Genomic DNA, 26,969 nt, shown 5'->3' on the forward strand with positions numbered 1-26,969 from the left:
AGGAGAAGTCCCATGGGGATGGATATTGATTATTTCAAGAATTACCCCTTTGAGTGAAAGAAAACAGCCTCAAAAGCTCATTGATCCGACTCTGTTACATATAATTCCCGCAATTTCAATACAAATAGGAGTTACATATTGATGATGGGGGGTATAGGGTAGTGATCACTTAAAAACCACATAAACAGCCAGAAGGAGATCTACTTGATGGGCTTCATCTGCCACAGGCCATCATTGAGGTAGTGGCAGTTTTCCACACCGATTCCTTTGTTGATCTTTGAGCTACAAAGAAAACAACATTCAGGACATTATGAGCTGAATACAGAGCTGCAGCACTAAAAATGTCGCAAACTTTCGTCCTTAAAATGTCCTTATAGGAAATATTCTCGGGAATAATTGCATAAATTTTGTATGATAGGAGCAAAATTAGGCTATTTTACTAAGGATAACTAGTGATAAGCATATATCATCTTATTGTAAGTGAGATTCTTAACGTGAGCAACTTCTTAACGCTTGATTCTTAACGTGATTAGGAACTAAAGATGAGAGATATTATACATTCTAAAAGCTATTGTAAAAGAACTACAAACTTTATGAATTTTTCAGTTGATTTTATGACTTACGTACGAGTATTTTGTTAGTCCCCAATACAAATTCACAAACACTTACAAACAATTTTACGAAATATTATTTTTTGGGTAGTGAAACATTCTTGGCATAGTGAAAACTAAGATGCTACAAATTGGCTTGACATCTCAGATATGGTTTAGATGAAGTTTTCGTTTTTTTCAGACTAAAATGGAATATTATACTAACTAAAATTGTAAATACCTTAAAAAGAACTGATCCTATCGACCATTTTGTTATATGGTAATTATGAAGTTCAATAATAATTTTGCAAAATGAAAAAAAATCTTTTTAAAGTTTGATAATGACATTCTTCTAATTTTCAAAAATAGAACTGAATTTCGATTTTATCATAGGATGAAAAGAAAACCTATTGACACTTTAAGAAGTCGTGTCAAGATTTATTGGCTCTGTACTATTTGGAATACGAAATTTGAATACTTTTCTGAAAATCAAATTTCTGAAAAATTGCAAACTTTTTATTTAAATCAAAATATTTAAGATGTAAATGCACTGACATAAAGATGATATGTAGTAGAATATAAGATCACAATCTCCTCTTTAATTTTGTCCCAAAACTTGATCTTATCGGTTGCTTGGTAGCCAAAATAATTTAGTTTTTGTTTTGGCACACGTTTTGGTCCTTTTGTCTATGTGACGAACTACGACAATATCAATGAATGCTTCAATTTTGTAAGAATTGTCTTTTAAACTTTTATTTTAATAACGAAATCGAGTAAAAGCGTAAAAGCCATCATAACAGCACCATATTAGCAGCATTATTGTGGGATTTTTTTTTTTATTTTCCAAAAACAACGGGGGCAGAATTATTAATTTCTCGTGTCTGGATAGAGCTGAGAGGCAAACTGATACCGAATTCGAGTTTTTGAGGACTCTCGGGACCCTCCATTTTTTAAATTATTTGTAGTAAATTTAATTTTTGCCATTCTCTTTCAAACACTTGAAAGTCTAACATTTGATGCTTAAATTTTCAACATCACTTGAAAGGTGAGACTTGTTTTTATACTTCACAAGAAAATGGCCTCCAATCATTCTTCAAGGTTGTTTTCAAGGTCAAAAGTGAAACAGTTCTAGAGAGTACATTCCGTAACCTATTGGAACAAATATGGATTAATTTGAAAGGTCTTTTAGAATCTTATAAGAGTAGGGGAGACTGGGGCAAAAAGTCACAAATCGAAAAATTCAAAATTCAATATCTTCCAAGGTAAAAAAGATAGCGGCTCAATGTTTTTCTATAGATAGCTTCCATAGACCTTCTACAATGTCGTAAGTTTCTTAGAATTCGAACAAGGAATTTAGAAAATAAAAAAATATCGAAATTTTTAGCCCTATTTTGGAAATATTTTTCTTGCAGAAGATAACAATTTAACTATTTATTTTCCAAAATTGCTGCACTGGTGAATATTTTCTAAATAATTTGGATTATTTGAATACGAAGCCGCTATCTATTTTAGAATTTCACAAAGGTTCTTTTCTCCAGAAATCCTTTTATTAACTCTTTCGTCTCCTTTGGGACTCTGGGTACCCATGGAAAAAAGAATTTTTTTGGACTATTTAGAATCGATAAAAATCCGATTCTTGTGGATGATCACAAACTATAAGGATGTCCAAATCTAGGATATTTTTTGCAGGATCCTAACTAATTCCTGAGCTAAGATATTCTTGATCAAAAATCGTGAATTTTCGATTTTCTGCTTCCTTGCAGATATTGTGACTTTTTTCATATTTCTAGACCCGAATAAGAAAAAACCTCTCGGGCCCAATAAGTATGATAACTAACAATTAAAGATTACATAAATTCGAAAAATAATTTTTCTTAAATTTTCAAATACTTGTTTAAACTTTATGGGTACTCTCGTCCACAAAAATCTAGAGGTCAAATGTAAGGTTATCCCGCCAATGCCAACCATTTGCTTTTTGACACCAACCTTGTAAGAAAATTCCAAGCGGGGAGCGAAATTTTTGCCAATATGGCCGATAATTTTGATATTTGGCAGCGAGGGAGATTGCTTTCGGGGAAGTTTTTCCTATTCTTCCAAATTTTGGTGAATTCTGATTGTCCAGGAAGTGTTTTTTTTGGCTCTTGAGAAAGCTTAATGTGTCTGCAATAACATCGTGTTGAGAGAAATGTGTTTTAAAGTGTTATTGTGTGAAATATTTTGAGGAATCTGTTAACAAGCAGGAGCTGGGTGTCCTTTTTAGCACTTCCTGGACATCCCACAAGATACTGGTCAATACTTCTTCTTGTTTTAGTGATCAACATTGTAAAGGAGTCATTTGACACGCAAAAACAATTCACAAAATTGATATTATTGGCTTTTGAAAAATTGAAGTTTGTCTCCTTTTCGTTCTTTTGGGGACGAGAGTACCCATGAGTTTTCCAATTTCCCAGAGGCGGAAAAAATTCTTTCTATACAAAAGTATTATATTTGACCACTAAGACTTACAATAAAGTGAGTTTTACTGAAATTCGTTCGCTGGATATGTTGTGGTCCGGAAAGAGTTAATAAAAAAATTAGTTTTATTCTGAAAAAGAGGCACAGTGTTTTAAAATTTCCCGCGTCACAAAATAGCATACATTAAGGCGTATTTCAAAAATGATTTCATAAATTGACTCCCAATGGTAGGCAAACTTGCATAATTGTATGTGCATAATTCCGTCAGGTGCATAATCTCGAAGTGCTTAATGCCGGGACTGAGTGTATTAAACTGAATGAATGTAAATTAGAAAATTTTGTAGATAAGTAGATAAGTGTAGGAGAATAAAATTTTAGACAAAAAACACGATTTTGTGTGAGTAAAGGCGTCTACACATTGGGAGCAATTTTCGACAAAAATTGCGTTTTTGACAGAAATTTGACGTTTCCCCCTACAACGCTGCAGGGAATTTCCTTCAAAAAAGCAATTTTTGACAAAAAAATCTCCCAATGTGTAGAGACCATAAAATTGTAACAAAGAAATTGTATGGAAGTCTTTTTAATGAGAATTTTCCTGCCTTTTAGCCACTGCAGAAGGCTCACTGTCTCGCCGAAAGCTTTGACGAAAAAACATTGTAGTTTGGTGTCTGAAAGGATCAGCATCCCTGACGCACTCAAAAGGATTGCATTATAAGGTCAGTCACCCAAATTTGACCAAATCTGGTCTTTTTTGAAAGGTTATGAAATTCCAAACCCGACTACGGTGCTCACAATCGGCAATGAACAGGGAAAATAATGGTATTAACTCTATATTAAAAATTATTTTTTGCATTTTCTCAGTCCTCTGACTCATATAAAATTCAAACGGTAAGAGATATCGAATTCCGGTCTTCGGTGACCCCCCCTAAAATGACATTACTTCGAAACAAGTATTTGTCTTTTATCACCCTTCCGTTTTATTCGTTTACTTTTCCCCTAAACTATGTGAAAAAATCGGTTTTTATAACTCTTCTCAAAATTAGCTTAAAGTTTTTCCATTTCTCTTTCATTCCTGAACGCTTTTTTCAATTTTCCGCAAGTATTTTTCCTTACAAAATTATTGGATATTTTTAGGAAATAAGAATGACGATAATGGTTATCGAACTTACATTTTCGGAGGATTTCTCTGGTTTGGAACAACGAAGAAAGAATCGCAGTTAGATTAGATTCTGTTTTGTTCTTCATAGTCCCTGTACAATTCCAGTACGTAATTTTTCCACAAATTGGACTTTCATAGAAGATTTAAGAAAATTAAATATTTTATTCATAATTCTCAAGAATTTTTTAAATGACTTTAGTTCTTTTTTTTCTCTGTGCAGTGCTTACTTCTATTTGCTTCTTTTGATTTTTTTACTCTACTCAGGCCTCAATTCAAGTCTTCAAGTCGCATTCTTGTTCCATAATTTATTTTTAAAGTTCAGAAGAATCTTTTTTTAATAATATCATGTAAAGTAAAGTATATAAAAACTATAAAAATGGAGCAGCTCATGTTTAAAATAACGCAATAGTTATTTAGGTTATTTAGTAAAAAATCAATCGAAGAAAAGCAAGCATAGCAGTGACAGAAAAGACAAAATACTATTAATTTTCTGAATTTGTGCATAAAGTGAGTTTTCAAAAAATCAATCCTGAGAAAAATTAATCTAGAAATTGGCTAAGAACGTCGCTAAAGAGGAAAAATTAAGCACAAACATCCTTACAATTAATTTTCTAGTGCTGAAAGCCAGATTCATGGGGGGCACTTGAGATTTTTTTCACACTTCAGAAACGGTAAGTCCTTGAAAATTTACCTGCAAATATTTCCCGATTTTAATGACCCGGTTTTAAAATTATGTTGAAAAATTTAAGCCAAATTTTACGATTTACCATTGGTTAATAAAATTAGAACAAGAAATTTTGTATCAAATTCCTTATAAAATTGAAAGTTTTGCGACATTTTATGCGCTACAACCCAAGAGATTCAATTGTTAGGGGGGTATTTACATGTCTTCTGTGGAGAGTGTTGTAACCCCAATGGCCAGGGCATGTTGCTTTCCCTCAGCCATAATAGCCACCACCGTGCCTTTGTCCACGGGCATCATTCTCGCCCCAGGTGACGTCAGTCCTGGGCACATGATATTTGCACCACTGAGAACAAACCTAATCGCCCCCTTGTCCACCTGTTCTTTGGGCAGAAAAACTGGATATTTGTGGAAAAGCCTGAGTGTTGGCATCCACGCTCCCTCACGCTGCCGGAAGAATAACTGATCTCCAGCCGTATTCACAATAATTTCTATATGATCATGGCTACAAAAGTAAATCCATCTGAATCTCCAGAGACCCTTAATCCTGTTGAGTCCCCAAAACAAAAAATAACCAAAACACTGACTCACCATTTGACTATTTTGAAGCCATCCTTCTTCGGTAGAATGTGCTCCATGAAGGGTTCCAGGTTGGGAAATTGCTCAAGGAGCTTCACACGAATACCCTTCTGTACAGATGACTTGAGCTGGAGTGTTCCAGATACACTCTCCTTCTCATCAAATCTGCCGGACAATAAACAAGAGCAAAATTTGAGGTTAGCTTCAGAAAAGTCTCTCTCTACGCCAAAGTATCTTTTGGATTTTTTGCTCATTTATGTAACTTACTTCTTGAACATCTTAACTAAACAATTATACACTAATATTTTCTAAAAAATGCTATTTTAGTAAGAAATTTTATGATTTTCTACTGAACTGAACATGCACTGCCACTCCACTTTGACTGCAGCGCCTCTGCCAGATTCTAATTGAACTTGATGGTCCGGGAAAAGAGTGTTTTGGTGTTGACAGCCGAAGGCCGCATTAAGTATCAATATCTCTGATAAAAAGTGGATTTTTTAATGTGATAGATTGTATATAAAGTGAATATTTTGAGATAAGGACGCACCATGGATCTGCTGCACCCTAATTTACTTACGAACGAACAAATCGTGGGAATACTGAAAGAAGTAGGAGATGTGGAAATTTGTCTGGGTATCCTTTTGTTTACCTGTTCATATTTCCTTCCCAGAGGCACCTGGACATCTCGAATATCGCTGGAACGAGTCGAGAAGAACTGGTGAGACTATACAAAAGTTTTATCATGCCACAGCCATGTCGAAGGACGAAAGAACGGGGTATTCCAGAAAATGGAAACTCGAGCACAGAAGCAAAGGATTGCCTGGACAGGGATCAGGCTAATGGTGAACGCAAACGAAAGCACAATAGAATCACCTTTTCAGAAGGTGACACAAAGTCCAAGGAAATTTGCTATAAGGTCAAAAGAACAGACGATAAACCTGAAATTTTGAAACATATTGATACAGAAGTGACACAGAAAAGGCGGATTTCTTCGGAGAATTCCTCGCCACAGAATCCTCATACCAAGAGAAAAAAGATCACCTGGCCTTAGAGAACAAGTCCGAAGTATAAAAGTATTTATTTTAAGAAGTATTGTAAAAATATGACAAGCTTAAATAAAAATCTGCAGGTCTGTAAAAGAAAAGTCGATATGAAAACGCATTTTCGAATATTTCTCTTTTTATTTATTACAAAAGGCGATTTTTTTTAATTCTTTCAGTACAATTACATAATTATCATTTGTTTTTTTTTTTAATTCATTTTGTTCAAAGTAAAAAGGGACTATTTTATACAATTCGCACGATATTACTTTCAAATCCTTGAAGGATGTCATTTAACATTATTTTTTGAAAATTATTTTTTTTTGACTGAATTCCACGTGTTTTATCATAATTGTTGTTTTTTTTTTGGTAATTCTTGTGGCACCAACTAATTGATTTTTCGCGTCATTTAGAAATTACACACTCTACACTAAATACTCAGTCCAATTATATACAATTAATTACTGTTAGTAATAAAAATCTATTTAATTTGAGAAAGCATCAAATTCAACATTTTCATCAAATTTAGCACATTTAATTTTTTTTTTTCTATAAATTTTCACTCTTTGCCTTCAGCAAAATAAAAACGACTGATTATCTCTTTCAATCATTCTTCTGATTTTGCACAAAATTTGTATCAAATATCAAAATTATAACATGCTGCACGTTGCTCTTATTGAGAGAGAATAAAAATATTGTCCAATCTCTTTATCAAAATATCAACGCAAACTTTTGTCAATATAATCCACTCTTTGGTTTTTGCATCCAACAATCCTAAACAGCCGTTTCGTGGTCAGCCTCCTCAATTCTTCCCAAGCGCCAAGCATTTGGATCAGCAGCTGCAAGAGAAGATGGATTATTGAAATTATCAAATGATATTTTTATAATGCTTTTAACCATGGGGAATTTCTTTTTATTTCGTTTCTCTTCTACAAAAAAACTCGTTTATATACAAATCTCGTGCTTTGTATGTACACAAACTCTTTTGGCATGCACTAATTATTGTTTCTCAACAGAGAGACAAATTTAAGAACTACTATTTGTTAAGACTAGTTCTTCGGGGACTAAACTAGGTAGTAAATAAAAGAATTTTTGAAGGGGGTTCCAAGAATGATGCCACTCAATCATGATCACTCAAAAAAAAATCTATAAGTTGTTGTTTATTTTGAAAATTTAGCCACAAGATGCAAATATCAACCCAAGTAATGTGATACTGCTATAAATTGTTAAATTAATTTACTTTTAAATCCACGCAATATTTACTTCTTTGTCGATTTTGCAAAAAAAAAAAAAAAACAAAGTAGAAAACCTCATAGCCTCAAGTATTAATAAATGGGAATAATTAATTAATATGCTTATACTCGTCACAAGTTTACAAAAAAAGGTCATTTTTGAGAACCTCCAACAATCGTGTCGAAAAGTGCAAAATCATCTTTGGTAATGATCTGCAAGCCATATTATCGTGAATTGTAAATGAAAGCTTAAAGGTCACTGACCTCAAAATTATCCTACTATCATTTTGTATAAATATATTATCCCAAAAAAATCAACAAGAATGACCTTTGAAGCACAAGTGCTGAGTAAATAAATATCGAAAATTTATCGCTGTATTGATTACGCTGTAAAAGACCATTTTGACGATTTTGGCTGTCGTGATTTTTTTTCGAAAAAGTTAAATAACTATAGGGTAAGTGTGCCAAATTTCGGCATAGTTGCATGCAAGCGCCAAAGTCTCAAGTTTGAAATGTAATATTTTTAATACAAATTGAATTTATTTGTTACTTTTTTTGTAAGGAGTCTTCCTTCATTGAGAGAAATTCGAAAAAGTTAAAATAACATTCCGGAAATGTTTATTTTACTCCGCAGTATTGATCCGAAATCGGTGTAAATATTACCCTTTTTAGGTGTATTATGGGTTAAAGTTACCCTTTTTCATGTTAATTTTACCCTTAAAAAGGTGTAAAATTAACATTAAAAAATGTTGATATATTTTTACACCTAAAAAGTGTTAAAGTTATAAGGAAAAAAAGTTAATCGCACCCTCTTTTTTTCTCAGTGTTGGAACCTTGTAGACAGTCTATCGTCTATATTTTCTCTAAATTCATTCTTATTACATTCTAAAATGAATAAAAAAAGTTGACATAACATTGGTGGCCTATTTCGGCCACTTTCATTTTCATAGTTCCTTGCCCTTCCGAAATTCTTCGAATGTCTTTTTCAAATCAACTTGTTCGTCTAACCGAAATTTTTTGTTATTTTTTGCATTGTATTATTTCTAGAGTACGCAAAAACTAAACATTCATTGAAATTCGAGGAGCAAAAACTGTGGCCGAAATTACAAGCTGGCTGGAATTTGGCACACTTACCCTGAATATAAAGGGCAACGCACAAATTTTTTTTCTGGTTAAAAAATTCAGATAAAGTTATAAGGGAAAGCGCGCTACCTTCGGACTACTTATGCTTCGCACAAATTTTTTTTCAATGTGTTATAAATTAATTTGGCCCATTATAATATAATATTTTAATTGCTAGTCTAGTGCCTCAAATTTTCAGAAAAGAGCTATGGAGGAAATCTATAAGGAACAAGGGAAAAAATTAAATTTTCCGAAGCTTAAGTCGTCCGAAGGTAGCGCGCTTTCCCCTACTGGTTGTCTAAAAAATTCATGTAAAAGACATGAAAGAAACATTGCATAATTTTAAACTCAATTTTTAAGTACTCAATAAGTTTCTATAGAGGAAGTTCCTATGTTTTTTTTGTTTACGATTCCAAGCCCTAAGCTTCGTAATGACTAAAATTTTCCTATATTTCTCAATAAATGTGATTCATAACAACTATATTTTAAAATCTAGGAAAAAGTGCACAATTTTTAAAATAAATTACGGAATCACAGAAGGGGTAACTCATATTGAGAAACCCTCGTCATTGTCCGAGAAACGCTTTGCGAAACCCGAGAAACCCACTTTTTGCATCGCGAAACCCGAGAAACCCAAGAAGTGCATCGCGAAACCCGAGAAACCCAATTCCTGCATCGCAAAACCCGAGAACCCCAAATATTGCATCCACACAGAAAAATTTTGACTCTAAGTTTAAGAATATATAAAATCCTGGGAACTTAAACTGGACGTGAATCCCCGAGGCGTTTAAGGTTAGAAGCTCTGAGCGAAAGAAATGGGCTAGAATCCCTAGCTCTTTCAAGTTAAGAGATCGGGAACTTAAGTTCTGCATAAGCTGGAAAATGAAAAATGTCTACGGATTTGCAAATTGCAACTAAAACTAAATATTCAAGGATTTAGAATTATGGCATTGGCATTCATTGGATGGGATTTGAAATTAAATTCCTGGGTGTTTCTGTTTAAGAATTTTCCATTTTTCTGTGTGTCGCGAAACCCGAGAAACCCAATATCTGCATCGCGAAACCCGAAAAACCAGAAACCCTTGTTAGAAAAAATGGGAATGAGTACCCCTTGGAATCACATTAATTAAGAAAAATAGGAAAAAAATCATTCATTACGCAACTTGGAATCGTATGAAGCATGGATATTTTGGGTCATACTGAGCCGAAAGTTTTCCAAAAATTTGATACATTTTCCCTAAATGACTTTAATTTTCCGACGATTTCCAGATCACCATCGGTATAATTAGGGCCTTGACAGACCTGAGGATTAGTTAAGAGGCGGCTTTTAGCATAATTATATTTGAAATAATGGTTAAACTTCATTTACATCATTTTCCACTACGTCGTCTCTCGGCTTAAGTCGTAAGTGTGTCTTAGGGCATTAGTTTCAGTAGGGGAATTCTGTAACAGTATGACAATGTCATATGACAAATTTAATTTTTTTTTGTGTGGTAAATTTGGGAAAACTAATCGTAAAAATCCCATTGATATCAGTTACTAAGATCTTCATAGATCTCCTTGGAATGGCCATTTGATACTCACTGGGCTTTAATGTTATCCTGCTCCTGCATTTACTACAAAAAAAATTGTCGTATGACATTGTTATGTTGTTTATAGAATTCCACTACAGGTCGGTTTTCTTTACAGTGCTTTAGTTCTCTTTGGATCTGAATACTCAGCTTCGGACCACTCAAAAAATTTTATTGTATCGATCGTATCGATTTAGAATGGGTCAAAGATTTATCTAGATTTATAACACGATAAATAAAATCGGTTTTAATATACTTATTCTCCTTAAAACAGTTCAAATGGGTTTCATAAACTTACATTAGAAAAAATTTTTGTTGAATTTTCAACCAATTTTTTTCATAAATAATCTTTTTTGCAAGGTGTTTGGTATCTATTGGTTTCAGGCATATGATATAAGCAATTTTAGAGAGATCCAATGTGAGTCCGAGAGCAATTTATGAAATGGTTGCAAATAGCTCAATATAAAAAAAAATCAACTTGTCATGGTGTGCCCCTAGGTTATTTACCGTTTTTGCATGAACTTCCATTGCCTTTAAAACTTTTTAACAAGGACATAAACATCGAGCGAAGTACCAATTATTCTTTTTTGAAAAATGCTCTTACACATTTATTTTAATTCACTTGTAAGATCAGGGATGAAACGATAACTTTTCGGTACTATCGAATCGATAGTATTTGGTAACGAGAATTATGAATATGAACTCTACACATTGGAAACATTTTTTGTCGAAATTGTTTTTGTTTTAAGATAAGATAATTAACGTTTACACTTACAATGACAGGGTAAATTGTCTTTAAAAAAAAAGTAAGTTTACAAAAATTGTTCCCTGTGTGTAGAAGCCTTTAGGGATTAGGGACTATATAAGTTACAATATCTATGTTTTTTTTAATGTTGAGAAATAAAATTTATTAATTATTCTTAGATAGGTTTAGAGGTAACAAAATTGCTCTAGAAATATTAAAAAAAAATACTATTATTTTTTGTGTACTTGTGTAATAAACTTGAAGTAAAGAATAACAATTTTTTTATGAAGATTTCGTCATGATGTTTGTGCGAGTATCCACCCAGATATTATTACAAAAGGCGAAATGATAACAGATAGCGACTTTGAGTTTTTCGAAGATTCCCTGTAAGTTCACCTTAGCATCATTAACATGACCCTCATTACTTTACCATCACTTTTAGTACACACGGTGCATGCCTTGCCCTAAATCTTTTTTTTTTGTCGTATAGATTCTCAAAAAGAAATTCGATAATATGGCGTTTAAGCAAGTAATGACTCAAATGAATGATCCCTTTGTAATCCCCGTAACCCGAGATAGGAAGGTTTGAAAAAAATCTTTCATTCTTATTTTGACCAGTTATAAATGTTAAATTGATCTGAAATTACTTAAACTAAAAACATCTTAATTTTCCCTTTGTCAACAATATTCCACTATTTTCATGTATACTGTAATTGTTAAGGTTACTATTTAAGATTTGAAGACTGATACTGACCATTTTTACTTATTTACGGCCCAAGTTGTCGAAAAGTTATGTAGAAATCGAAAACAAAAACTTTTAAAGTTCTCCCAAAATCTGACTAACAACAGTATTTTTACAAGAAGTAAACAATATTTCTAAAAAGTGTTCGTAAAACCCAAAATTAAGACTTAATTATTTAATATACCAAGTAAAATATTTTACCGGTGATGTCAGAAAATGGTTGAAATCGATTAATGAACGAAAAAGATTTTTTTGTCTGAGAATCAATTTTACCGCTTCTTAGCAATTTTAGTCTACTCTTCACAGAAATTAATTTATATTTAACTAATTAATTTTTAAATATCCCTAAAGTAGTTTTTTTCAATTGTTATATTAAATTTGTATATTAGCTGGATCATTTGAAACAAAAAAAAAACAAATTTTCCGAACGAACCTATTGATGTTAAACAAAACTAATTATGTATTGCTTGTGTTGTCCTTTAGCTTAGAGGAAAGTGGGGCACTACTGAACATGGGGTAGCAAGTAGCACCGAACGCTAATTTTCTTTCCAAACTAGTTGGGCTGTCTCGACCTTTTTTTCAGTAAACAATTATTCCTACACTGAGAGAGAAATCCGAAAAAGTTAAAATAACATTATGGAAATGTTAATTTTACCCTGCAGTATTGATCCAAAATCGGTGTAAATATTACACTTTTTAGGTGTATTTGGCGTTAAAGTTAAAAAGTGTAAAATTAACATTAAAAAATGTTGATATATTTTTACACATAAAAAGTGTTAAAGTTATGAGGAAAAAAATTAATCGCTTTTTTTCTAATGTATAAGTGCCTATAAATTCCTATAGGTTTTGTCCTTTAAAGTCTAATATCTGATTTAAAAATTGCAGTGTTTTGTACTACCCCGTGTTCGGTAGTGCCCCAGTTTCCACTATAAAGATAAAGAATATAATGAGTAATACCCAACGCACGATAACTTTTTTAAACAAATTAACAAATCTGCTTACGAGAGTGAACAAGATAACCACAACTTAAACCAGATTTTACTCACTCTTATTGAAATCTCAAACATTTTTATAAAACAAAAGTTATTGTTCCACGTGCATTGCATATTATACTGTTTCTGAAAGCTTTAAAAAAAAAGACAATAACTTTAGTGATTATGATTGAGTATCACGTCATTTGTAACCCCTCTAGGATTTGGTCAAAATTATGTGTTACTTTGGGAAGAAATTAAAAAAAGGAGGTATTATGGAACTTACCGCAATAATAATATTTAGATATCCTAGGCAGAGCTAGGCAAAAGAAAATGTTCCTTTTACAAATTTAAAAAAGCCAGTAACAATGCAAATTCACTAGGATCTGCATGTAATTGTCAATCATTCTAAAAGTTAAAGAATTAAATGTATTTCAACATAATCGTTGCCAAGAAAAATCATATATGAAATTTCAATGTGACTTCAGCATGAAATGATTTTTTTTGTTTTGTTTTATTTATCTGAACAAATATACTTTAAAGACATGGAAAGAAGATAAGCTTTAAGAATTGTCAAGAAAAAGATAGAATGAGAAGGAAAAGTATTAAGAGCTCATGCTGTCCAAAATGAAAGAGATTTCACACTTGGTTTCCGGGCACAAATTGTCTGTTAATGTTTATAGAGGAATTGTTTGTGAAATAATATAAATCAACTCATTGTCCACACTTTTTCACGCCAAAATGATAATCACACATTACGAAAATATTGCAACAAAAGTATATCTACAAGAATTTATGGAAAAAATAATAATAATAAAGGAAGGAGGAGAAGATGTTCAGCAAGTAGACGTTTTGAGATCAGTAGATGCAACCATTGATGGCAGGAACGCTCGATAGGAACTTCCGAGCAATGGAACATGCTCCTCTAAAATAAAAAAGAGAGAAAAAGAAAAGGAAGAGAATATAAACATTAAATAACAACTGGATTGCAAATTATAATAAATACAAAGGGACACAAAACAAATCAAAATGTCGATGAATTTCAAGTGAAAATAATAAATAAAGAAATAAAATCATTTATAGGATTTGACATGAGAAGCTCTTGAGAGATATACAGGATTTTTCGGCAGGAAAGACGTGCAGTGAATGCTAGCATTATATAGGGGCCACAAGAAATGAGCCACCTAATCTGCTCCCTCTCTAAATGGCATGTGCAATGCATAAGAATGCAGACAGCCAAGTGCAAAAATTTATTCCAAAAAGAATGTGGTGGAATGTAAGAAAGCTTTTCAATTTGCGTGACCTAACCAAGCCAATATTGCAGTTGCAAGGGGAGTAGGAGTGAATTTGCCAAAAGGATTTAGCGGAAGACGAAGCGAGAAAGGAGAGAATTCAGACAGCCAAAACATTCAAAGCACAAATAATTCTTCCTTTCTGCATGCTATATGATTCCTTTCTGATGTTGTTTTTTCACTGCTACACTTTCGGTATACCCAAGTAGCACAACCAAGGTCGTGGTGACCACATTTTGTGACTATGTATCTCTATTATAAAATAATATTTCTTTAGCGACGCATCAATAAAACAATACATTATGCTACATTTTAGGCGTGATTTTTGCATAGTCGCGTCTATTTAAAATAATTTTAAATTTTCTTCAATCGATATCAGTGTTAAGTAATCTGGGCTTCAGACCTAACATCTTTGTTTAGACATGTGGCTTAACATCTCTAATTCTTTATAAAGCAAGATTTTTGGAAAAAAAATTAAATTAGGATTTGATATTAAGGTCAGATGATGCATTAAATCTAAAGAAACACTAAAATTACTTAGAATTTTCAGAGTTTTGGAAACTAGGGTGCACCCTGACACCCGTATAACACTGTCCTATGTACTGGGGAGACTTCCGGCTTTAGCCGAGAAACGGCTTAACATAAATATAATAAAAATAATGATTAGTTTACATTCCGATCAGTTTCTCACTAAGCTATTTCTCGGCTTAAGCCGTAATGCCCTGAGCACACTTACACCTTAAGTCGAGAGAGTGCTTAACGTAATTATAATCAAAATAATGATCAGAATATATTTTCATCAATTTCTGACTAATCCATGTCTCGGCTTAAGCTGAGAAACGGTTTAGTTAGCGGGAAACTGATGAAAATTTAGTCAAATCATAAGTTTGATTAGGGGGGTGACATTTGCTCTGAAAAATACGATCGATTTTAGTCTAATTTGTTTTCTGTTTTTGTACACATTTCACGTGATATCTTCAAAACTAATGGCGCTTGCACACCTTTTCAGTTGAGTGAAATTCAATCGATTGAAATTTTACCTCTTTCTCTTTCAAATTGAAATCAGATGTAACTGTACCTTTCTGTCAAATGAAAATTGAAATTGAAAACGAAATTGAAATTCTAATTTTCATTAGACAGAACGAGACAAATATATCTTATTTTAGTTTGAAAGAGTGAGAAGTAAAATTTCATTCGAAATTATTTCACTCAATTAAAAAGGTGTGCCAGCGGCATAAGTAGGTAGCCAATTTGGGGTCTTTGTCTGCCTATTAAATATTAAGTTGGCTTTCTTTTGTATTTGTATTTTTTGCTAATTCATTGTACAATGACAGAAAACATCTAATAAACTCAAAAGTTTTTTCGGCACGCTAGAAACATACATCTGCCTCTAATTTTTTCGCTTTGTGAATCTGGGCAGTGAATGAGAATTTGTATTCGACCGATTTTGCATGTCGAAAATCGTATACCAACCTCTCTTTTTTAGGCTGTTCATTGTCAATGCATTGGCATTACTTTTCCATTCATTCACTGGACGAATTCGAGACTATTACAGCAGCTGAAAAATCTGCAGCTTCCCAGTCTCGAACCCGAGACCTCACAGTCATAGAGCTACTACTCTATTCACTAATCCACTGAGGCCCCCAATGACATATATTAATTGTCGTTAATTTATATTTACTGACGCGGGCCTCAGTGGATCAGTGGATAGAGCAGTGGCTCTATGACTGTGAGGTCTAGGGTTCGAGACTAGGCAGCTGCAGATTTTTCAGCTGCTGTAATAGTCTCGAATTCGTCCAGTGAATGAATGGAAAAGTAATGCCAATACATTGACAATGAACCGCCTAAAAAAGAGAGGTTGATATAGAAAATAAGTTTCGACATGCAGAGTTCAGTCGAATACAAATACTCATTTACTGCCCAGATCCACAAACCAAGGTTGGTTTACCGTGATGTAAAGCGGTACTGTATGTATCAGAACGCACACAGAGCACTGTGATATGGAGCAGGTTTACTCGCCTTGGGGGTTAAGATAAAACAGGAGAATGGGGAGTGCATAATGGGCCCAAATAAGTGGCCTGGGTGCAGCGGTTCCGCAAGGAATAAAACCGACCCATAGACAAATCTTACATTTACTGACGACAGCAGTAGAATAAGAAAATAAAGGAGATAAACTCTTAAAAAAAAACTTAAAAGGAGTAAATCCTCAATTGTAGGAGAAGATAGACTCAATAGACAAAATTTCAGAGACAAATCACAGATTTGACCACTGAGGAAGGAGCGTTAAAGCGCCGAAAGCTTTGGCAAAGAATTTTGAAAGGAACGCACCCCCTGACGCATCCTGGGGAAGTTCATCTCTTTAATTTTTTTTCGTAAAATTGTATAAATATAAGGTTGTTTCATAATTAATTCATCAAATTTATAATAAAGCCAACTGATAAGATTAATTTTTGTAATCAATCAGATGGTCTTTCAGCCTATTTTTTTAATCTGAATGTTATTTCGTTGCGTCCACACTAGAGTAATTTAAGTCTAACATACACTTTATCAAATGTTTAAAGTTTGACAGCTATTAGCAGTTTTTATTAATTTCACCGCAATTAGTATTTTAAATTTTAAAATTATTTTATCATACTACCTATTTGTGTAAAAAGTAAAATTCAATTATTTAAAAGAAACTTTCAAGCAAAATGCCTATACGCATTGAGCTTAGTGTAAAAGATTTACTTCAAAGTCACATTTTAATACTAAATTTTGATATAAATTTCTCACAATGTGTAAAAAGCTGTATTGGTTAGATATTTAACTGTCACCACGATTTTCGTGCAGATTGTGCTACTTGGGTTTCTTTCACTCCGCTATCGTACTGCCCACTCAAGCAGTGGGCGATTTGAGCCACAGGAGTGATATGTTTTCTTTTTCATGGAATAAGAGGATGAAGGCTAAATATTTTTCGTGATATTATCATCTCACTCACCTTGAAGTTGACGATTGATTAACGCTGTAATGCCATGTCCATCGCTACTCTTCTTCATAAGTAACATGGGTTTATCTTCGGCATCATCATATCCTGACGATATGAAACCATTACTGGCGGCCATTGTTTCGCTCACCTGCAAAATATTCCATTCAGTAGCCTTTATTCCAAGAAATTTCTAAGAGGATTCTATAAGGAAAAAAGCTTTTATTTTCACACTAACCTGAGTCACCTGCATGAGCTTCTTTACAACATCCCGGCCGAGGATGTGATCAAAGACTGCTTGTAGAAATGGCTCAGCCATTATCGACAATTTTAACTTATCTCGATGCCAGATTAGAACTCGAGATTCCTCCATGGCCATTATTGAAACCTTCCAGGAAGAGATAGGACATAAGTCAAAGAGAATGGCTTTACGTATATTAATCAAAGATATTAAAGGATTTACTTACTTGAAAATAATCATCTGTAGATACTCCAAACCACTCTGGAGAGTCCAGAAATTGATGTGGAAACACTATGTGAAGTGCTCTTTGATTTTGCGATACGACTAGCCTAAAGGAAATACAAAAAAATTAGTGACCTTTCCCTTCAGTGCCACTATTTATGCACAAAAAGAGGCATTTAAAGGACACTATAGGTTAGAGAAAAAAAGTAGTAAAAAGTTATTCTTTCCAAAAAAACAATCATGGTATAATGGTACCATGCTCGAGTGAGTACAAAAATATTAGCAGGAAAAAAAAACAGTAAAAAATTGAAAACTCACTTTCCCGACAGCACCAAGGACAAACTGTCCACTTTGGTGACTTTTTCTTGTGCATAGACTTCTTGGTATTTGAGTGAGCGCACCAGTTTCATACAATTTAGGACTTTTTTGAATTGGTGACGCGAAACTCTAAGTGGTTGAAAAAGCGCTGCATACACCTGAGAAATACAAGAAAAAGTTAATCTTACGATTTTTTATGCAAAGAATAAATATTGCACTTTCTTTTAAAAACCGTAAAATAGATAGGCGTTTAATGCAAAATGATTTTTATAATGGTTCTGTATAAGTAAAATTGCTTATAAAACTTTTGATTATCCCACTTTTCTTGTTTCATCAGTAATTTAAAAAATTAACCTAATACCTGATAAATTTAATAATTAAATGCTAAAAAAATTGTTTTAATTAAGAATACAAAAATTTTGTTAAGTAAAAGGTTAGTAAAAAAAAAAACTATTCTGGTCAATACTAAATTTAAAAAAAAGATAGGGGAAAGTGCTCTCCCAAGGGGGAGATATTTGGGTGAAAATGTGTACACCACTTCCAGTCACTTCCACAATTTGTATGGAAGAGGGCTTCACACTTCCGAAAATACGCAACACTCTCGAAAATATTGCAATACTTCCAGCACTTCCTGCACTTCATGTATTTCTCATACTTGGAAATCAATAATTTATTTAATATGATAAAAAATCTAATTAGTAAAACTTAAAAAAAAATTAACGAAACTTATTTTTACACATATTTTTAGCATTTTCCTTATATTTTGAATTTCTAGCGCCAGATATTCTTGCATTTTTAATATTATATGAGTTTTAGAAGGGGTATCAACATATTTTGAATTTTCCTAAAATACCAGTGAAGCTACTTTTGGAAAATAGAGTATCTAAAAAAAATGTATTGTCATTTGTTATTATTGAAACTGTGCTGGAAAGTCTACAAGAGTCCAAAAGTACGAGTGCAACAACTAATTCAGCACTTCAGACGTATCTTCACTTTTTATTAAGTTCCCCTTATTCCTTTCAGTGAAAGAATGTGGCTCCCATATGTCGAGCTTTTAAACATATCCAGGCTTTTCTAAATAGCAAAATACGATCTATGTATTGTGTTCCAACATTTTAACAATCTCTTTAATTATTATCCACAAATTTCCTATCACTAGGATACTCACAATATTGCCATCAATATTAGAAACTGTTTAAAATGGAATTGATATTTCGAAGGATAGATATAGATCTTAGAGCAAGGACACGACTTAAATAAACCTCCACAATGTTTCATTAATGGACGTCCATTAGACATTAGATAGATCTTTCCAAAATTAGTCTAAAATTATATATTACAAATGCACCTTTTGTTTCTCATTTTATAAAAGTCCTCAAAACCACAAATCGACTTTTTTGACGAATACTTTTGGCATTGAAAAGATGCAAATCACTAAAACCTTTCAGCATATTTTTGCTGAATTTCCTCTAAAAGCAAAAGCATAGTGCAAAATTGTGAATTGGCGTTTGGCGTAAAATCTAGGCACCATGAAGATCACTTCGTGAAGATCAATTAAGGCCAAACATTGTTTGTAAACTTATCATGATAAAAAATCTCTCAAAAAGTGCTTAATATTTTATCAAATCCAATAATTATGTATCAACAATGGAATATGGAAAATTTTACCATCTCATTTTCTGTTGATATTTCCTCTGCAAAGTTTAGCAATGTAAATCACAAAGAGAAGCTACCTGCCTTTATTCTTCATTAATTATACCACAACTCTGACAGCCTTGGGGGTATTAGGAAGTGGATGGAAACATAAAATCCCTATATAATATAAAATGCAGTGCTATAAATTGTCCTCTGAGCTCATAAAATAGTACATCCATGGCATCAGGAGCGTCATTTTTTATGGAAAACTCCTAGGTTAGTACCACGAGGAAGTTCTTTTGAATGAGTCCCAGAGTAACAATTACACCAATCCAATATTCTCATGTAATGGTAAAATAAACTAAAAGTCTCGTCCTTAACCATGGAAAATGAGTTGTGGAAAAGTTTTTACTCAAGGCCTAATATATGTAGTGTTTTTCGTTTTTCCCAAAAGTACTCAACTTTTATTCGTTTGGAGTATAATTCGGTGCTGAACAGTTTTTTTTTTTTTTTTTTTTGGAAACTATCATCGTAAAATTATAATGACTCTTTCTCAATTCATTATACATTATTTAATCGTGTATTTATGAACACAGAGTGGTTTGTTGTGAATATATAATTTGGTATTCAACGATAAGAATTAAACACGCAAGGAAAATATCGTGGCAATGGTCATGGTTTGGAACAACATTTGCCGGCATCATCTTCATGAATTATAATTGTGTGAATCACACATCTACTATATTCGTTTGGTGTGATAATTCATGCAAATCAAACAAATCCAATAGATTTTCAATGAATTAAAATACCGAGTAGTATGCACGCTAAACGATTTTCCAATTGATTGAAATGCAATTCAATTTTCTCTCATACGAATCACATTTTTTACCGAATGAAATTCTCTTGCGCTTTATCAATAATTTAGTGGGTTATTTTCGAGGAAAAATTCGACTCTTGATATAGACGTTACACTTTCCCACCTTCAATCGGAAGAAAATTGTGTTAGATAGGGTTCACATAGAAATTCAACCTTACGAAGTTTACCAATACGTTCTTTGCTTTCCAAATCCCCAATCAATCCTCATGCACTTCGCTATTAGTCTCTGAACTTCTACCGCACACAACATAATTCATTGCAAAATGCGAGGAATTCCATTGTGATCATAAAGTTTTCTCCGATACAAGAGACGGCGTCAAATATAGAAAATATATCATTTAGCACATAAATGACCCAATTCTCCATTCACACATAGGGTTCGATTTCGCATCCACCCTTGGCGGACTTCTGTTTGCAGAAATAGAAATATAGAAATAATTCTGGGGAATAGATAAATACGGTGCTCACCCGGAAAATCATGTGCTAAATTCAGGGGAAGATTGTGAAACAAGATAAAATTAGTTTTTATAGTGCTGAATAAAGAATTGGAATGAGGAATGAAGTTTTCATGAATAAACTAAACTTCTTCATGCAATTTACCCAGACATTCCTAACAACGTTAAATTTAACAACGTTAAATTTTAGGATAATTCAAGAAAACATACGTATTCTTCGACACTTTAATGTTCAATATTCCAAAGAAGTTATAATTTTTTTTATTTAAGATTTTTGTCAATTTAAGAAGTTCAATAAAATTTATAAACTCTTTTACTAACGTACTATATTATTTAGCAAATGTTTAAATGAAATTCATATACACTTCTGTAGGGGAAAGCACACTACCTTCGGACGACTCATTTTTTTTTCAATTGATCTGATGGATTTGACTCATAGCTTTTATCAGGAAATTTTAAACATTGGACTCACTAATTTAAAATATAATATCATAATGGATTAAGTTTATGAAGATCATATAAAAAATGAGTGGTTTCAAGCAAGAGTCGTCCGAAGGTAGCGCGTTTTCCCTATTCTAAAATTGCTCCCTATGCTTCGTACGACCCCAAGCTTCGCAATGACTAAACTTTTCCTATATTTCTCAATCAATGTGATTCATCGCATCCATATTTTAGAACAGAGGTGTGAAAGAACCGTTGAAACTGAATAAACGCCAAAATAAGTTTGTTCTGGTAGCGTTTTTACCATTGACGTTTCATTTGATATTTATTCGATTTCAACAGTTCTTGCACGCCTCTGTTTTAGAAACTAGGGAAAAGTGTCCAGATTTTAAAATATATTGCGGAGACACATTCAGAAACATAAGAAAAATGCTGTCATTACGAAACTTGGGATCGTATGAAGCATAGGCAGGTTCCCCTAATGGCTCTGGCACACCTTTTAGATCAGGAAAATTTCACGTAATCGAAATTAAAACATCCTTTTCTTTCTCAATCGTTTTGCATATGTCTATCCCACTTTTTTGAACTTTTCTTCTTCTTTCAAATGTCATAATAAATTTAATTTAGTTCAAATTAAATTTGATTGCCAAAGAGTGAAATGGACTCTTCTATGGACTCTTTATGCAAAACTTTTGAGAAAGAGAGGGATGCGAATTTTGGTTTCACGAAATTTTCTTGATCTACAAGGTGTGGTATGGGCTTAAAAATAAAATTTAGTCAATAATATAAATAAAAAACATATTGTAAAATGTAAATAAACAAAAATAATTAAATCTTCCCGAAAAGATTTATATCGCTTTTATATTTTTTTATTATTCATCTTTATGTTTTGCATATGTCTATTTCATTCTCTCGTAATCAAAATTCGATCGAATTCAATTTGGTGTGGTGTTCAGAAAAAAGACGAAGAGTCCGAAAGACTGAGACAACATATGCAAATCTTATGAGAAACAAAGAGTTGTGAATTTCAATTGCATAAAATTTTCCAGAATTAACCCTTTAAGGACGATTGGAACACCAGTGTCCCAAAAAGAAAATAATTTTTCTTGACTACCCAAAATTATTTTTTTCTTATGTCTGTACATAATTGTAAAGTAGAAGGTTAAAGGAATCTAGAATATTTTTTGCAAGTCTTTTAAATTCTCAAATTCATAATTAATTTCATTTATTTTTTATACTTCCAATTTTTTTAAGCAAAACCTTTTTGGCAATAAAAACTACAATACTGGAATTTCATTAAAGCGAAAAATATTATTCATTGGTATTGTCAGAAAAATTACTTAAATTTTTGGGCTATTTTTGTCCCTATCGTTCATAGAAGCACAAAATATACCGAATCAAACTCTGCTGGGCTTTTCAAGGTTATAGATGTAAGACTTATCATTGATTATGTTTCTCAGTTTAATTTTTATTGTTGATTTTCAGCCCATAAAAAGTGTCTCGTCGTTAAAGGGTTAAAAATAAATCATATAAGAGAAGAGCACCCCGGATCGGAATGTTAAGAGACAGGCTCGATATTTAGTTGCAAATAAAAGCCTCAAAGTACTATTTGGTATTTTTGTGTACATGGTAATCGGTATATTAGTGATCGGTTTAACTATGTGCATTTGAGTTTTAAATTTTTACAATGAATTAATAAAAAAAATAGATGTAATTGCATCTTTGTACTCTGTACCTTGGATCGTCACGAACTTAATCAGGGTGTTTCATGGAAAATTGATTTTATAAATTAAATCTGAGCTAATGCCTTACATTCTTGTGTGAGTTAAATGGAAAAGGTAGCTAATGATGTTTAAAAATTTATTTGAATTGGTCAAACAATAATGGTAATAACCTGACGATCCGAAGAACACTGCCGATCGCTGGTGCTCTTCCCTTACCTTTCAATTCCAATAAATAAAAATTAAAGATTGAAGTTATTGCTAAAGATTTCTCGTTTTACCTTAAAAAAAATTATCACACTTCAAATATTCCAATCTTGCCTCGAAATTTTGGCAAGGTCCTCCTGATTAGGTTTAAAATTAATGAAACCCGGAAGAAGTTTAAAGAAATCTGATATCTAAAAAATAAAACTCTTTATCGAAAAATATGAATCAGCCTTTAAAGTAGATTTAAAAATTTTAAATCTGCTGAGGAATCTGAATAGAGGAGTAAGTATTTAAATTCAAAAATTTATGAAGAATTGAATATAAGCTATTTAATACAGAAAAAAAGATTTTTCATTGTAGAAAAACCTCACTTGGTTCACTTTACATCCTATTGATAACATTTTCCTTCAGATTTTAGATAAATTATTATCTGTCTTCGGAGATAAAGAGTTTAAAAATATAGTAAATTGATGAACTTCACTCATCTCGATTACTAAATACTCCTATAATTATTAGGTTTTTCACTAAATGAGGCTGATAAAATATTTTCTCTGCTAAAAATCAGAATTTTAAAATACTAATTTTTGAATTTTATTGTAAGATAACACATATTTAAGATTGAAAATTTAATAAGCTTTTAAATTCTATAAATTTTATGATAACTAAGCTAAAATAAAATATAACAATATTTAAAATTATTTCTTATTTTCAGATTAAAAATTAATGATAGAAATTCGCATTATTTTGAATCAACATAATTTGTCCAATTCCTGTTAAAATCAATGGGTAATCAACAAAATCTGATATCTAATTGATGACACTATAACTCTACATAGGAGAATAAATGCACAATTCAGTAAATTGATAGGTGTTTTGTTAGCAATATGGGGTGATTATGGGAAAATCAATCATTTTACGCAGTTCAACAACGCAAACTGTTAATCAAGAACATGAGAGATTTTAACACCAATTAAATTGTACGCTTGGACAATTTTGCAGATACCTTGCACCACCACCTTCCAACCCACAATATTCTATTACAAATTCTTCCCCTTTACAATATGAAAACAATACTTTCTGCATACAATATAATTCAACGTTGAATCGCAAGGTATAAACCGCACATGTTGTTCGAATAAGAATCACCTAATAGTAAAACCCCAATATCTTGCACGTTTTCTTGTTATATATTTGCTTTATGTATTCCACGTTGCAGTGAATCGAGTCATAAATTGGAATCAAATAAGATCGTTGCACTAAATAACGGACTAGGAAAAATTCTTAAGAAAATCCCTAATGGTCTTCTAATAATGGGATGTCGTATACGGAAAATGGATTACAATAGGGTGATAAGTTAATACGTAATGGCTTATATGAAGGCAAACCGCCATAATGTCCAATCAATTCGACATTTCTCCTTTTGTCTCTGTTGAAATTTCTTTCTTTATCTATATATTTAGTATATAATACTATTAAATCCTATTGTGCGTTTTCAACTATATATGTCTAATTTTAAGTGTGTGTTCCGTATTCCTTTCTATATTTATTTATCCACTGTTTTGACACAATTTATGCACTAAGACTACTTTTTTGAGGAATTTCAATTTATGTTACAATCTTAACTCTACAACGGTATTTGTAGCACATACGCTACACGTGTTACACAAATATTATTAACCATATATTTTTCTGAACTTACTTTCTCTGAAGCATGCAATAAGATATCGCTTACAATGTTTATCAATGTCAAGAATATTACTTTTTCTTTTTCCAATGTTTTATTATACTTTTGAAATTTGCCTTTCATTAAAGATTTTTATAGTGAATATAAATATAAAAATATACACACAAATAAGAGAAAATGGAATTACATTCAGAATGGGTTAAGGTAAATTTTGCAAATAGAGCAATAGAATTTAGTACATTTTTGTACTAAAATCACATTTACAACAAATAAAATTATCAAAATTTCTTAATCAAGTTGAGAGAATATAAGAAAAAAATCCCCTAAAAATACAGACATATATTCCTTATATTTATCCTTATGTAAATTTTTCATTTTCATGAGACAGAAACATACTATTTTTATTCTTTTTATTGAAGGCTTTATCTACGTGTAGACTTCTTGTCAAATAATAATATTTCACAATAAAGCTTATTTATTTTTAACATTAATCTTTAAATTCCAATTTAGTAGTTTTCTGAACATTAATAACAGTGAGAATTTTTAAAGCATTCAAGCATAAATTTCTGTGCCATAAAAGAATTATTTCAGTTTTCTTTCAGAAAATAATAAAATATGTTATTTTAGTACCTCAATAAGTTTCAGGAAAACTTGAAAGGAAATCCGCTAATTGAAAATTCTTCCTGGTTTGGAGAAAGGGAAGCTTTTAAAAGTTTTATAGCTCTGCTTTTCACGACAATTTATAGAGGATTGCATTCTCTCATAACTTTAAATAATTTAGAATCATATTTCTGAAGAATTGTACTCTCTCATAAGAGTTAAATATTTCCATAGAAGAATAGTGTATCATTTTCAAAACTCTTTCACATTCATTCTTGGGATTCCTGGAGTTGAAAAATATCTGTTTATTGGTATGTTTAATTTGATATTTTAGTACTAATACTAAATCTAGATATTAGGGATTCTAGACGGTAATAAAGAGTCTTAAGATGGGGTTTAGGCATTCTAAGCGTCAAGTGAGCTCTTCATATTAAATTTCATCAATTATCCTAATTCTGATTACCGCTTAAATCCAGAAATTGACTAAGTAACTAAATCTAAAAATATCGTGATAATTTCAATAATTCAAAAATGTTTCTTTTGTAAGTTCTTAACAAAGTAAAATGTAGTAGTTCTCCATATTACTTGATTGTATCCCGGACGAACTAAAAAAAATATTATATTATATTTTTTTCTTTAATAAAATACGTGAAAACTAATTTTGATGAGAAATATAAAATCAAATTCTGGGTGCAGATTAACTTCTTAATAACGTCCATCAATCATGATAACAAGAAAAAGAAATGTTTACAATATTCGTAGGGAAAGTTACACATTTAGAGAAATTAAAGATCTTATCACCAACATAGTGATTCATTGAATGATAACAAATTTGAAGCACTTTGGTCAGCGATGTGAGTCAAAATAAATAGAAAACCAATGGTATACAATCTAAAAGAAAAAAAAACTAAAACTAGAAAATATCAGTCCGTATTTAATTTATAATTGAGATTTGATTGAAATCTAGAGGAACACATTAAACGCAATTTTTTTTTTGATTCTCTCCGTTTTCTCTTAATTGAATTTTGCATTACCATAAATTTCAAAATATTATCCTTAAAGTTTGATATATAGATTTGAAGTTTATGCTACAGAGTAAACAAAAATAAAATATCTAGTGGAGGGAACTAGAAATTGAAATATGAAAACTTTTGCAATCCTCAAGGCAATATTTTTACTCAATATTCTAACCATAGAAAGTATCATTTCGAGGATTGGAAAAAGTTTTCTTTTCATAGAGGTAAAATCCCTATGTTGCAAAATATTTTCTTCTTGAGGGGCAATTTTTTATATGTTGTACGTGAAAATGTTTGTATTTGCGGATAAGAAAATCTGAATTTACCAGGAAATTGGATCAATTTATTTTTACATAACAAAAAAAGGCCTTTCTAATATCATATAATATTATTTATATTGAAAACGGTATT

The 26,969-nt window shown here is 31.9% G+C and overlaps 3 protein-coding genes across 5 annotated transcripts in view; 1 reads left to right on the top strand and 2 right to left on the bottom strand.

Moving 5' to 3' along the window:
- Positions 1 to 80: 80 nt before the first annotated feature.
- Positions 81 to 5,877, bottom strand: LOC129805645 (malignant T-cell-amplified sequence 1 homolog). The gene is made up of 4 exons (XM_055853689.1): positions 5,732 to 5,877; positions 5,477 to 5,629; positions 5,088 to 5,390; positions 81 to 282 (listed from the first exon to the last, which is right to left on the bottom strand). The coding sequence occupies exons 1-4, from the start codon at positions 5,740 to 5,742 to the stop codon at positions 201 to 203; spliced, it is 549 nt and encodes a 182-aa protein (XP_055709664.1). The 5' UTR covers positions 5,743 to 5,877; the 3' UTR covers positions 81 to 200.
- Positions 5,863 to 6,623, top strand: LOC129805646 (uncharacterized). The gene is made up of 2 exons (XM_055853690.1): positions 5,863 to 6,072; positions 6,135 to 6,623. Exons 1-2 carry the CDS (start codon positions 6,013 to 6,015, stop codon positions 6,513 to 6,515), a joined length of 441 nt encoding a protein of 146 aa, XP_055709665.1. The 5' UTR covers positions 5,863 to 6,012; the 3' UTR covers positions 6,516 to 6,623.
- The window catches only part of LOC129805617 (blood vessel epicardial substance), a 50,672-nt gene continuing 30,325 nt past the window's right edge, over positions 6,623 to 26,969 (bottom strand). Inside the window, exons 3-8 of one of the 3 annotated variants that reach the window (XM_055853659.1) lie at positions 17,923 to 18,080; positions 17,609 to 17,711; positions 17,380 to 17,529; positions 17,157 to 17,292; positions 13,174 to 13,206; positions 6,623 to 7,343 (exon numbers count right to left, since the gene is read on the bottom strand). In XM_055853659.1, the coding sequence (XP_055709634.1) occupies positions 7,279 to 7,343; positions 13,174 to 13,206; positions 17,157 to 17,292; positions 17,380 to 17,529; positions 17,609 to 17,711; positions 17,923 to 18,080 (645 nt within the window). In that variant the 3' untranslated portion in view covers positions 6,623 to 7,278. Of the gene's footprint in view, positions 7,344 to 13,173; positions 13,207 to 13,292; positions 13,813 to 17,156; positions 17,293 to 17,379; positions 17,530 to 17,608; positions 17,712 to 17,922; positions 18,081 to 26,969 lie in introns of those variants that run through there. The other 2 variants (XM_055853661.1, XM_055853660.1) reach the window with 2 other exon arrangements.

This window comes from Phlebotomus papatasi, chromosome 3 (assembly GCF_024763615.1).
Source record: "Phlebotomus papatasi isolate M1 chromosome 3, Ppap_2.1, whole genome shotgun sequence".
NCBI lineage: Eukaryota > Metazoa > Arthropoda > Insecta > Diptera > Psychodidae > Phlebotomus > Phlebotomus papatasi.

What these genes read in the sequence shown, in the direction of transcription:
- LOC129805645 (XM_055853689.1), bottom strand. An exon ending in GGCTTCAAAATAGTCAAATG is followed by an intron (nt 5,391 to 5,476) that starts GTGAGTCAGTGT and finishes TTACTTTTGTAG; the next exon opens with CCATGATCATATAGAAATTA. An exon ending in ACACTCTCCACAGAAGACAT is followed by an intron (nt 283 to 5,087) that starts GTAAATACCCCC and finishes TTTTCTTTGTAG; the next exon opens with CTCAAAGATCAACAAAGGAA.
- LOC129805646 (XM_055853690.1), top strand. Translation starts at nt 6,013, where the DNA reads ATGGATCTGCTGCACCCTAATTTACTTACGAACGAACAAATCGTGGGA. An exon ending in TCGTGGGAATACTGAAAGAA is followed by an intron (nt 6,073 to 6,134) that starts GTAGGAGATGTG and finishes TTTCCTTCCCAG; the next exon opens with AGGCACCTGGACATCTCGAA.